Below are 12,984 nucleotides of genomic sequence, written 5' to 3' on the forward strand. Positions count from 1 at the left end.
CCATCAAACTCCCCTTAAAGAGCATTGAAGATGCACATTCCAGTTACAGGTTGGGGTTAGTTTCATGTTAAATGGAGGTAGACATATATTCCAGTAGTTTCCCCTCATCTGAGAGAAAAAGGGGTTTTCTTGAGCAAAGTCCTCACCCCTCTGGGAAACAACAGACACAGCTTTTACTAAGCATCCTTTGTTCTCTGGGGGCAAACAAACAAAACAAATGCATTTTCTTACTGGTGGACTTTAGAAATGAAAAACAAGTTCCTGTTCTTTGCCCAAGGTCCTGGAGCATTGCTCCATCTGTACTTCTAGATGTCCTCCACTTGAAGGCATGTAGACAGAGGAAAGGGGATACCACAGTGCTATGGTGTTACTATGAGTGAACTCACCCCATCACTGACCCAGAGCTACAGTCACTGGACAATGAGCAGCTTACCTGTTTTCCCAAAGCTAGGGAAGGTATCATTTGGCATCAGAAAGTAACAAAGTATGTTATATATTGCAATGCCTTGTTAGACAGCACTACGAACCAAAGGCTGGATGGATAAAAAAAATATTTAATTAGCCCTTCTCTCAGGAGATTCTTAATGGCCAGAAACACTACTTACAGGAGCAGCTCATACACAAAAGCATTAAATAACTTCAATTAGACATTCAGTCCATAGCGACAAGGCAAGGTTTTCTTTCTCTTCATCTGAGGTAAGGTTAAGCTCTTTAACATTAACAGTGCTGCTACGCCAAATCTGCTTCAGTGCATCCAAGTATGACAAAGGAAACCGCAGTCCATGAGTCTGCTGGGGAGGGGGAAAAAAGTAGTAAGAAAAAATATCTTTCAGTAAAACACAGTGTCCCTTATTACACATTGTATTGGGCTCTAGTTACTGACCAGCAGGTACATGTTCCTTTCCCACATCACACTGGTATTTCTAAGTGCATCTTCCAAAAGATGCAGTATTATCCTGCCACCTCCCTTAATAGAAAAATACATCACATCTACATGCTCTAGGACACTTTATGCAGGAGCATGGCTTCCTCATGTGGCTTCCACACTGAAGAATGACATACCACTTAAATTTATACTCCTGCCTAACCCTACCCATTATCTTTGGAAGGTCATAGAAAGAAGCTTCTATCCTTTGGACATGCAGCCTTTGACATAGTTTGCCAGCACCACAGAGGTGGCTGGGGTCCTTAAGTCAGGTATAGTCTGGGATTTGCACAAGTTGTACAGGAGCCAGTGTACAACCTCATCTACCCATATTTTCTGCACTGGAGGATCAATGAGATTTACCTTAAAAGGAAAGTAACTGCCAGGCAAAAAGCTTCGCTGTAATTACTGGGACAAGAACAGGCTGTGTTCTGTCTTGCCTCTACAGTGTATTTGTGCAGACCTGTAGTCCAGTGTTTCAGGTCACAGACCTAAGACAGATCTTCTTAGTATCATGAAGTGGAACAAAATGTTCCAAAGCTCACAGCTACTCTTCAGGAGTGCTTATGATTCCAGCAAAAGCACATTGTTCTGCTGAGTAACAACAGAGATGAACCATCTGCAGTCTTATTAACAATACAAAGTTCCTTCCTTACATTTCAGTAAAACGAGTATTCTCATCTTGTGGGATGTTCCAGTTGATACAAAACCTAATAGGTTCAACATGGCATAAACATGGTTCATGAGGCACAGTGTTCCCTGCTATGACTGACCAAGCACTAGTGTATTCAGTAGCTGTAATAAGGGATGTGCTAAAGGACACAGCAGAAAGAGACACTTATGGCCACTGCAGTAGCTTTGCTACCTAGGACATGAGGCAGGTGCAAGGAATTGTGTTAACATCTGACATTTAAAACATGAGATTATGTTACTTAGTTTTACTGAGCTAACTGCCCCTGTGTTGCAGCACAGAACCCTGCTACCACCTTAGTCAAGCTCATCTAGCACAGCAAACCTGCTTTTGATGTGTGTTTGTGGGAACAAACCTGGGGTGTGCCTTCCTCACTAGCTGCATCATCTTCAGTCCCCATCATGTGAGTTTCTCTTCTGTTCTTTAAAGAATGATACACGTAAACCATCTCTCTGCGAATTTCATCCTAAAAGAAGGATGAGAACAGTTAGTTACGTATGATCCACATCCTCAACTTCATCTCACTCAGATGCCAACATTAGCCCCTTCATTCTGGAGTCCACTGTTGCATCACTGAAAGCAATTACCTTTCCTAACTGAATGATCTAACAGCCATAAGGGAGTCTCCAAAACATCCCTACAAATTTATGTACAATCTATAACCTTCTGCCTTAGCACTGCCTCCACTAGACTCACAGGACTGATGCTCTACAGAAAACATGCATTTAAGATGCATCTCCCTGAAGGCCTTAATGAACAAGTAGGTATCAATAGATTTCCATTCTCATACTGATCAGTCCATTGAAGAGTCATATGCCTGTTACCACTTCTTAGATAAAGCTGTGCAAACCAATTCAGAGCTCAGTGGGCAGGTCTCACACCAAGTATGTGTCCAAAAGGCTTGCACATGGGCTGTCATTCAGGGATTATCTGACTGACATCAAAAGGCAAGGTGGCAAAAAGTAATAGAAAACATGTCCAAACCCTACATGGTCTCACAGCAGTAAGGACACAAAACAGAGGAGAAAAGTCAGAAAATCATGATATGATGTTTTGCTTGGAGGAAAACATTCTATGTGTACAAAAAAAACCCTTTTTAATTAAGACAACAAAAAGCACTCCTACAATTCCATACTAATAAATCTCCATAACTAAGAAGTCTGACCACAACATACTCCAAGATGCCAGCACCTATTTTGTGGAACAACTTAGTAGTGCCACTGGTCCCTGCTTGGGAACAAAGCTAACTGGGAAGTGAAGACTAAATGGAACCACAGTCAGGAGCAGCTGCAACCAAGAAACTACCCTCTCTTGAAGGAACCTATTTTTATAACTTATTCATGCTCTCAAATACAAAGAAAAAAAAAAAACAAAAATCAAGAGGTACAGAGGCCATTTATCAGCTGTAATGATCTGTCTATCTCACCTAGCCTCAAGTAAAAGGCTGTAGCTCCCCAAGAAGGCAGGAGCATGCCTTATTCCTGCTTGACAACAACCCCATGGTCTCCTACCAAACCCGAATGGGATGCAGGATCTAACTAAGCACTAACTGCACGACCCTTTTAGACCAGTACAACAGAGCAACAGTTCACACACCTTGCCCTCCCCACCACACACCCCCAGCCCAGGCATAGGAGGCTGGGCTTCATTATACTTACAGAGTTCTCTTGGTCTGGTTCCACTGTAATGATTGCATGATCTCGGAACTGTAGTCGGATTTTGCTATCAATTTTTGGAAATTTCCCACCTATGTAAGATAAATTCTTCATTACAAAGGAAGGAAACCAGATGGGCAGCACAAATTGAGCCCTTTCTTGTGGCTGGATTTTTTTGTTAACCTATGTTTAAACACCCATGTTGTCAAACGCAGGGGGGAGGAGAGCAGAAGGTGAGAGACGGATTTCTTTTAATTCTCCCATCTTTATAGTCTACAAATAGCTGTAACAGCAAGCTAGAACATAAGGTCAAACTCTGCCAGTTAAACATTCTCAGTACACAGCAGTTTATTAAAGCTGCCAGTCTAGGATAACCTTTATTTCACTGGGAGAGGTGGATCATCTCTTCCGTTAGGCACAGGGAATTAATGCAAATGCACACGTAGAGCCTAGCACAACACAAAGCTGATGCTAGGCTATGATCCCTCCCACCATAAAACACCAGAGTTCCAAGGGGCAGAGACAGCAACAACTGTACCCTCACAACAGCCAGTTTGGTAACTTCAAACCTACCTGGAGTCAAAGTATCAGAGTCGCATCCCAAGCAAGGTGGCAGCCGGTTCAGAATGAAATCCTTCTTCATGTCAGATGACCTCAGTTCTCTGGTGCCTTCCAGACGGTCCGCAAGCCGTCTCAAGAGGCTGCTCAGCTTTTTTGTTGAGTCAGCTACATCCACCTGCCGAACAGTCACCCAGTAACTCTCACATGAATTCAAGCTAAACAGACTAGCCTGAAGAGGTGCAGTAATGCAGTGAAAACCTGGCTATTTCCCTTTTATCTTTGCAAAGGGTAACATTTACTCTCTATGTAACAGTGTCTTCTACCCCTTCCCCATGAGCTGTTCACACACCAAAGCCGATGCTTGTTTTCTCTCACTCCACAGCTACCTGCTGTGCTAAAGGACTAGCTAGTGTAGCTGGAAGACAGACCTCTTCCTTTCGCATGCTGATAAGCTGACCAGCAGCACAATTTACAGCTTAGCTAACTTTTAAAGATTCAAAAGCTTGGCCTGACAGGAACTATGCCTGTCTGACAGCTCCAAAGCAAACACCGTTACTTTCAGAAGGAAACAAGCTATACGAGGACACTGTGATACAAAAGAAGTGCAATGAAGTAGGCAATGGTTCAGATGGAGCAAACCTCAGAACAAAGACTTCAAAAGAAGTGGTTGTGCTGCTGGACAAGATAGTGCCTTTGCATTGAGCTTTCAGAGCAGATCAACAAGATACATACTTGCCTCAGTTCCAGCTGGATCCACTGTTACTCCCTTTAGTCCCACCTACTTACCATAAGCAGCTTCCTTGGTATGCTTGTCCGCAGAGCCACATCTTCTTTTGCTGTATCAAACACAAGGCCAGGAATTGCATCCAGTAAGAAATCTCCCCAAGAGCTGAAAAATGGGAATTAAAAATAATCACTAAAATAGTTGCACTGAAATAAAACACACAACTGATGTCAAGGGCTGGAAACCTAGTGCTCCAATTCCAAATTAGCTTCATGCTTTTAGCCCTTCCATTACTACTCTGCAGTCCCATGCAGTAGCTCACTCTTGTCTCAACTGCATGTACATCCTCACTATTTCCAGGTCAGTGGCACTCCTACAGAGGGACGGAACTGGCTTGAGAAGGGTCCAGTTTGTTCTGATCCAGGTGCTTGCCATTTACCAGTGGATTCAGCTTAAAGCTGACACCAGTGAATGAAGAAATCACTACCAGGGCCTTTTTATCTAATTGCATGCACATATGGGCTCACTGCACACAATGACATGTATGGAGTTTTGTCATTTAACATGCTTTTGAGACACTTTCATTGAAGAAGAAATGTACCCAGGGGTATCAAATCCTCAAATCAGCTTTTAGCTTCACTACAAACTTATGAACCCAGGAACCCCTACGTATCTCTACAGCTATTTCAATGACACCTAACAGGCACCCTGTGGGGTGTTAAATCCCCATTGTTAGCCTACATACTTTAAAAAAACAGCAATAAAAAAAGGCTTTTGATATCTGTGCTTCTGTTCCCCAATTGTAAGAATAAACTTGAGGAGGGCAGGCAGAACTGCTGCCTGCACCCTCATTGCCCAGCTTCAGTCAGGCTCATCAGGAATAGGTGTGCTGCTCATGCAAAAGTGCTGTCCTGTCCATACGTGGCCTCTCTCCCTGCCACATCCTCAGCGCCTGGTTTAATGGGCTAACAACTCGGGCAAGTGCCCAGTATCCACAGCCATCAGCAGACTCCACAAAAGCCAGGCAAGGAGCAGAGCAGGGCCTGTTCTCCAGCACATACTTGACCCTCTGCTCTTGCTTGCTCTCAGCACTCTGTTTCCAGCCCTGATCTCTGCACACTGCTTTAGGGGGTTGAGTTTGCACTTTTAACATTATCATCTTCCACATTAAAGTCTACAGCTGGTAAATAATAAAATAACAAATTAAAAAGCAATCAAGTTTGTGGCATGAAAGCCTGGTAAACAGGTTGCTTCAAACAACAATGGTCTCTCTACCCTCTTCTCCCAAACCCCAAACCTTCAATTACTGCTACCTACCTTAGATTCTGTTACTAACACAGGGCACATATATAATGGTGGGGTTCCAACATGTATTCATGTCATTACATCTCTAGGATGAAGGTGACATGCCCCATCCCTGTGTTACAATAAAACAAACCAAACAAGGGCTAAATAGAATGAACACAGAAATGAAGCAGAGCTCATTACAAGGGGATTTTCATTTTAAGAAACAGGACATCACTTCTTTGAAACATTAATTTCAGGTCTGTACTATTCAGACACATTATCTGGCAGAAAACCACTTCAGAATGTGGTACTAAAAAAAGACTAAAGTACAATTACTTGTTTTGGTAGGTACTGATAGTCACGTGTGTGGAATAGGAGATCCCAGGAGGAGTGTCAGCTTGGTGAATAGTCCCTCTTGGGAAGTACAGCAAGTCACCTGGCTGCAAGAAAATGAAGGAGAATTGATTCAGGACACCTGGTTAAGCCTTAAAGTAGTCAAAATAAATACTCCCTGAGCAGATAGACTGACAACATCTGTTCTTAAAATCACAAAGAAAAATCCTCCAGTGTACACTTTAATAACAAAATAAAGCACTCCAGGCCAGAGGTCCAATACCTTAAACTTTCCAACTTACTGTCAATATTTACTATACACTGGTCTGAAAACAGGAAGCAAGCTTTTAACATGATAGAACAAGCACACCCCAACTCAGCTGCATAAAGGGGACAAAGCAGCAGCTGAGATGAACCTGCTGATAATACAGTGGGTTAGCAGAGTAGTACAATGTGAATTTGGTAAAATCATTTTAAAAGAAAAGGTCAATATCCCACAAGAAAAGCCAAATATTCTGTAAAGATGTTAATCTGTTACAACACTGTTGTCTGAAACTTTCAGTTAAAACACTTAAACAAGCACAACTTTCCTCCTACCTTTCTTCTCACCTATCTAAATTAAATCTCCACACTGATAAAAATTTAGATCCAGGGAAGTCAAGATAAGAGAGAAGTGCAAAGTTCAAGAAATTGCCTCCAAGAAGGAAAAATCAGTGGCTTCTCCTATAAACATTTATATAGTTGGATAGCACAGTCAAAATCCATTAAGCAACAGTGGTGAAATCTGATTCCATTTTAATCTTACCATTCCTTAAATTCAGTCACATCGCCTACTCAGAGCCCAGTGAACTGTAACACGGGTGCATTTCAAATGAATGCTACTTGAGCTTTCACTGAAAAGTGTCTTTGGAGTATGAGGCTTCACAGGACTTGGCAAGATCAAGTCTCCTCATCTATTTATGACAACCTGAAAAGCACCATAGATCAGTTTTGCTCTGAAGCAAGCCTGTCTCTGTCATTAATAAACTCACCAGTGCAGGGACTACACTAACCAACTCAGGGTATTTTTAATTCTCTTCATTTGCTATGTTGCACATCCCCAGCAAGAAAATAAACTGGAGGAAAAGGGTCACGCAGTGGGAGGGCAAGAGCCTGAACACCTACCAGAGTGGTGACAAACTAGTCTGCAAAAGAAGTTATTCCATGCTGGAGCAGCCTATCCCTACCACTAAGAAGCCGGGATCATGATTTTTCCAAGCAGTCTTTGCTGCAAAGTCCAGCTCTTACTGCTCTTATGCATGGGGCAGCCTCATCACCACCATTCACATCCGCCAGCAATCACAGCACTCTGCCACCAAAATAACCAGAATCTTCAGATTCCAGCTGGCAACACCCAGGCTGGGGGAGGACAGAGCATCTGACAAGAGACCATGCAGATCTGACCACTTTGCTGCCTTCTTACTTCTGAACTGGAGGAAGGAGGGGAGGACAAGGGAGAAGTACCAGCAAATTAAAATGGAAAGTCATATAAGAAGGCAGCTTGATTGACTCCTATCAAATAAGCTCTGTGCTTGACATCAGTAACAAACCAGCCACTGCCACAGCCTCTGGCAGTGCCACCAAGGCACACTGCAGCTTGGGACTTTATGCACAAACCAGCATGCCTTTGCTCTCACTCGCATACCAGGTTTTGGTGGGATGAGAAAACACCACCAATATAGTGTCTAACTGGTCCATTTGTTCTAAACTGCCCAAGGATGGCAGACTGCAGGCAGAAATGCAAAAATGGAGACAGGAAATACCCTAGGAAGATGTTTGGGGAGGAAATAAGAGTCATCTGAAAGCATCCCTGCCAGAGACAGCTCCAGGCAAACAACTAAAAACTGACAGAAGAAATGGGTCACGGGAACTGCAGAACATCAAACAGAAGAAAAATAAATTAAAAACTTAGATTATTTATAAGCCCTTTTCAGAGGCCAGTACTGTCACCCCATTAATGTCAGTAAAACGGCTTGTGAGAAACATCATTATTCCATAAAAATCAAAGGCATTGAAGTCCAGCCCAAAACGTTCCCAAAATTAAAAAGGCACTTGTAATTTACTAGCCTTTGCATCACCCAATAGGTCATGACAATTTTGACCATTACCAGCTGTCAAACTACACAGCTCATAATGTCAGTATCATATCCAACGTGTCATAATAAACTACCTACAGCCAAAGGCAGGTCTGAACAATGGGAAGAGCAGAGATCTTGTAGAAAGAGGCCCTACAGACAGGCCACGAGGCAGAGAAACTAATGAGGCTTCCAACAGAGCAGCGCTGTCTGGTGGATAAACAACACACTTCAAAAGCACAAGCACGTAGAGCACAATGGGACAAGTATCAGATGCCCTGCTGTCAAAGGGGCTGCATTCATTAATCTTCATGAAATGCTCTTTTTATTCCAAATAACAAAAAAAGAAAGTCAAACACTTGATTTTCAGGTTTGAGAAAGGGAAAAGAAACAAAACCAAACCCAATTAATGCATAAAATTAATACAGGGTTTAGTTCATGCTTTTGTTTAGCAGCCAAGGGTAAATATTTAAATCTGATTCACCAGAACAGTGACAACCTTCAGTAAAGCAGTAAGTCTTGGTGCACAGAAGGATTAGCCTGATGGATTACAGAGAGCATGTAAAAGCATTAAAATGTTTCATAACCATGTATAAGCCTAGTTTTTCATGCACACAACTCCACAAACATGATCCAGGAGTCAGGGTGCCCAACTTGGAGAATACTGGAGAATTTCCAAAAATAACTGGTTTCTTGGCCCATTATTTAAGTACTACAGCAAAGGAAACCTTTGAAAAAGGACAGGCTAGACAACTGTCACCCAACTCTCCTGTGCTCATTGTGTTTTGTAACCAACCCTCCCCTCAATTTCACAACCACCATCATTCAGAATACTGCCTTCAAGAAATGGACCACTTTAAATGTGACTACTTTTCTGGCAACCACAGCCCAGGCCATGTAAAGCAACTTTATTATAATACCTTTAATACAAATTCATGTGTGGGATTCCCAATCCTGTCTTCTGATTCAACATTATATTCCCGAGCTAAATGCACCGTTGGTTTATAGAGTCGCCAGTGTTTCTCGCCTTCCAGCTGCAGGATAAACACCTGCAAAAGACCATCAATCCAAATTTCATGCCTTGCTCTCCCTCACATATCCAACTGATCAGGAATTCTGAGTCATCTTCTGACTTGGGAAGTCTGTAAAACCATGCCAGAAATCAGGGATAGAAAGCAAACAGAAGTGACAAAGGTTGCTTTTCTGGCAACAGAAGAAACAGATTTTACCTTCTCTGCTCTCAGCTACTCCACAGCACAGCAGGACTCCTTTCACATTACTTTTTAGATGTCTACAATGCAGAAATTTACATTTGATCTATTTCTTTAGGCTCTAATTAGAGACAACAGAGAGAAGAGTTGTCAAATATGATCTGTTTTATCCTAAGGTAGACATCTGGAAATCACTGTTTCTCTCCAGTCCCTTAAATAAGTGCCAGACAACTAACTCAAAAGTAATGCCTACCACACAGATACTCAAAATCTCAGGCAAGAGAGGTCTTACCACCATTCGCTGACAAAGCATCAGAAACATGCTGTGAGCATCTAGGGTTGATGCCACACATCAGAACATGCAGGTTGTGGGGCTGCTGAATAACAAGCATAGGAAAAACAAAACTGTAGATGTATTAAGGGAAATTAAGATAATAAAAAGCAAAATACATATGGAAGGGCCTGGGGGCTTTTTGGTTGGTTTAAGTAGGACAGGCCAACTTTTTTTGGTTTTTTTAATGCACTGCCTACTTGTATGTTTCTTTTAGAAGCTGATTTAAAACACATTTGGACCACAGGACTTCATCGTACCAGCACATAAAAACAGTAGGACCAGCAAACAGGAACCAGCACAACCACTCTGCTTTCACTATCCAGCTGAAGAAAGGACAAGTGCTTAGGAAAGGAAAGTGCTTAAAGGAAAAAGAACTTCTAGATCCTTGGGGGGTCTGAATGAAGTGAAAATGAAGAAAAGGTACTAGAAAGCTTCTGCAGGGGGGGAAACAAATTCTCTTTTCATCTAATGGAAATACCAGGTCTGGAAAGCACAATTCATGTGACATTACCATTAGATATTACTATTTTCATTAAAATTATAGAAGAAAAATTACTATAAACACTTGCAACCAACTACTGTAAGTTTTCAGTGGGGAAAAAAAGCCAAACATCTTTTTCTATAGTACGTTATAAGGGGGGGGAGGGGGAAGCACACATACAGGTATCCACTGCCACTAGCAGAAGCCAAGGTTGTGCTGCCCTACCTCAACATCATCGTAGTGGGGGGGGAGGCCCTGTGACCCCTGGGGAGTCATGTAAACATTTGATCCAACCAGAGACCCGAAGTAGCACTCCAGCTTCTCCTGAATCTTCCACAGCTCCTCCTTTAAAAGGAAACAATGCTGTTATTACTGAAGAGCTCAGCCAAGCCAGGCTGCCACCCAGCCCACAGCCTCCCCATCACCAGAGAGGTTGTTCTAGAGGCTGATAAGATCCCCACAGGGAGACAGAGGCTGCGAAGGCAGATGCTCTGTATGAGTGTTTCTCCTGCCATTAAGGTAATTGATAAGCCAAGAAGTCTGGTGCCCCAACATAGCAGTGATGTTGGTTCTCTTCCCTGTACCATTTTTAGGTTGCAAAAACAGACAAACAAGGGTAGACAGAGGTAAATAAACCACCCATCACCCACAAACCATAAAACATCTTCAGACAATAAATACATGCAGGACTTGCATTACATGGGCCAGCATCAAAGAGAGCATACAGACCTTTTAGACATCTTTTTCCAGTGACTCCAAGTGTTTGGGTATATTTGAGAACAAAGATTAATCTACATCTAACACGTGACAGACAATGCCCAAAGGGATGACAGTCATATCAGAAAACTACCAGACTCGCACAAGTGCAACTTCAACCAGAATTTAGGTAGGTTCAGCTCAAGCTGAATGATTTCAGTGTAGGCCATTCAACATTTCAATTTCACCTGCAGATGCCCCTGCCACTGGCCACTTCAGCTACAATCAAACAGATCAGCCAGTGACACTGTGCTTCAAACTCAGCTGCCTATTTGGGTCTTTATGGATCACTTCACAATTACGTTGTGCTGGCACTGAGGGACAAAAAAAGGACTACCTAAATCCAAGTGCCTTATAAGTATGTAAATCCTTCACGCAACTGTGCAGACACCACTGCCCCATTCTCATACATGAAGACTGCAAAGGCATCAAAAAGAACAAGAGAGGACACTCAGCCAAAAGGGGTGGAACACTTGATGGTGCAATTCAGAGCCAGTCCACTGGCGAGAACCGTGGAGTGTCCTGGAAACATTTTACATGGTTTCACACCTTGCCCTCTGTTAAAGTAAAGCAGTCCAAAAGCCCATTTGCACAAGGAAACAGTGGGACAGAAGTGATAAGACACAGATGCACAGTCATCAATTTTGTGCATTTCTTTTTCTAAACTTTCATGTGACAAAGCAATGTTTTTAAGAAAGAGCACTTAGTATTATAGCACAAATCAGATTTTGTTCTTGCTGCAGAGCACTGAAACGTGATGGGCTGGGCAAAACCACAAGTTTAAATTACTACAGTTCATGTACAGATTTCAGCAGGTCATTGCTGTCCCCCTGGATTTACAGGGGACAGAGATGAAGCTCAGTCTAGTATGACCGAAGCAAAGTGTATTACATTATGAAGCATGCATTGACTACATTCAATGAAACAATCCAACCTTAAATCTCTGAGGCTGATGAAACTGTATCGTTGCCTTTTTCTGGTCAAAATCCTTCTTCAGCTGCATGTAATTCACTTTGCCTTCTTTATTTAAAACTTTCTTTTTTCCATTCACACATCTGCAGATATTCAGATCTCGCCCATAGTACAGACCCCGGCTGCACAGTTCCTTCAGATCTGACAACTGGAACAGGGACTGGTAGTAGGCAGCCAGCAGGGGATCATTTCTCTGAATAAGCAATGGCTTTTGCTCCCAATACTCCCTGAAAAACACCTCTTGTTTGATGGGAGAGATCAAGCTTCCGAAGAGGCTGTCTGGGTTCTCAAAACTCATGACTGATGGAAAACAAGCTGCATCCACCTTTGCTCGTTTACACTGTGCAGGCCCATCTTTTCCCATGTCAACATGCTTCCCTCCTTTCTTGGGCATGTTCCTGTTGAAGAGGAGAGAGAACCAAAGCAGTCAACCAGTAACACAACCTCAAGAGCCCACAGGCCCAGAGCAGCTCCTCTTGCCTTATCCAGTGGGATAATCAGAGCAAGCTAGGAACAGCTCTGCGTTCTGATGCTCACTGTGTGCTCCCAGCAGCAGAAAAAGGAAAGCCCACAGCAGGCCTCCAATCCTCTGTCAAACTTCAGCAAACTCCAAAGGGCTTTATTTGGAGCCATTGTCCACAGAAGCTCAAATCCCACAGCTGAGTTTATACTACAAAAGATGCAATGAAACCCAATTGGTGCACAACAGCTCTTTACAAATGCAGGCATCTACCCACCCAAAGAACACGTGGTAGATGGGTCTTCTGTAGCAAGAGCTGCAAACTATTAAAAAGAATCAGTCAGCTTTAAGAGATTTAATGGCAACATGCAGAAGGGGGCGGAGAGAGAGGACAGGATCAGAAAATTGCATCCTACCACACTTCCCTGAAATGCACTAACACTGGGGGGGGGGGGGGGGGAGGGACAAAGCAGTCCTTCC

The 12,984-nt window shown here is 42.8% G+C and overlaps 1 protein-coding gene across 1 annotated transcript; it reads right to left on the minus strand.

The window, feature by feature from the left end:
* Positions 1-629: 629 nt before the first annotated feature.
* On the minus strand, positions 630-12,439 carry MINA (MYC induced nuclear antigen). Its single transcript, XM_010015814.1, has 9 exons — positions 12,007-12,439; positions 10,542-10,661; positions 9,211-9,339; positions 6,180-6,283; positions 4,615-4,721; positions 3,845-3,997; positions 3,275-3,363; positions 1,996-2,082; positions 630-791 (listed from the first exon to the last, which is right to left on the minus strand). Exons 1-9 carry the CDS (start codon positions 12,436-12,438, stop codon positions 630-632), a joined length of 1,383 nt encoding a protein of 460 aa, XP_010014116.1. The 5' UTR covers position 12,439.
* Between the last annotated feature and the right edge of the window lie 545 nt (positions 12,440-12,984).

Source organism: Nestor notabilis, unplaced genomic scaffold, assembly GCF_000696875.1.
Source record: "Nestor notabilis isolate BGI_N333 unplaced genomic scaffold, ASM69687v1 scaffold1396, whole genome shotgun sequence".
Classification (NCBI taxonomy): domain Eukaryota; kingdom Metazoa; phylum Chordata; class Aves; order Psittaciformes; family Psittacidae; genus Nestor; species Nestor notabilis.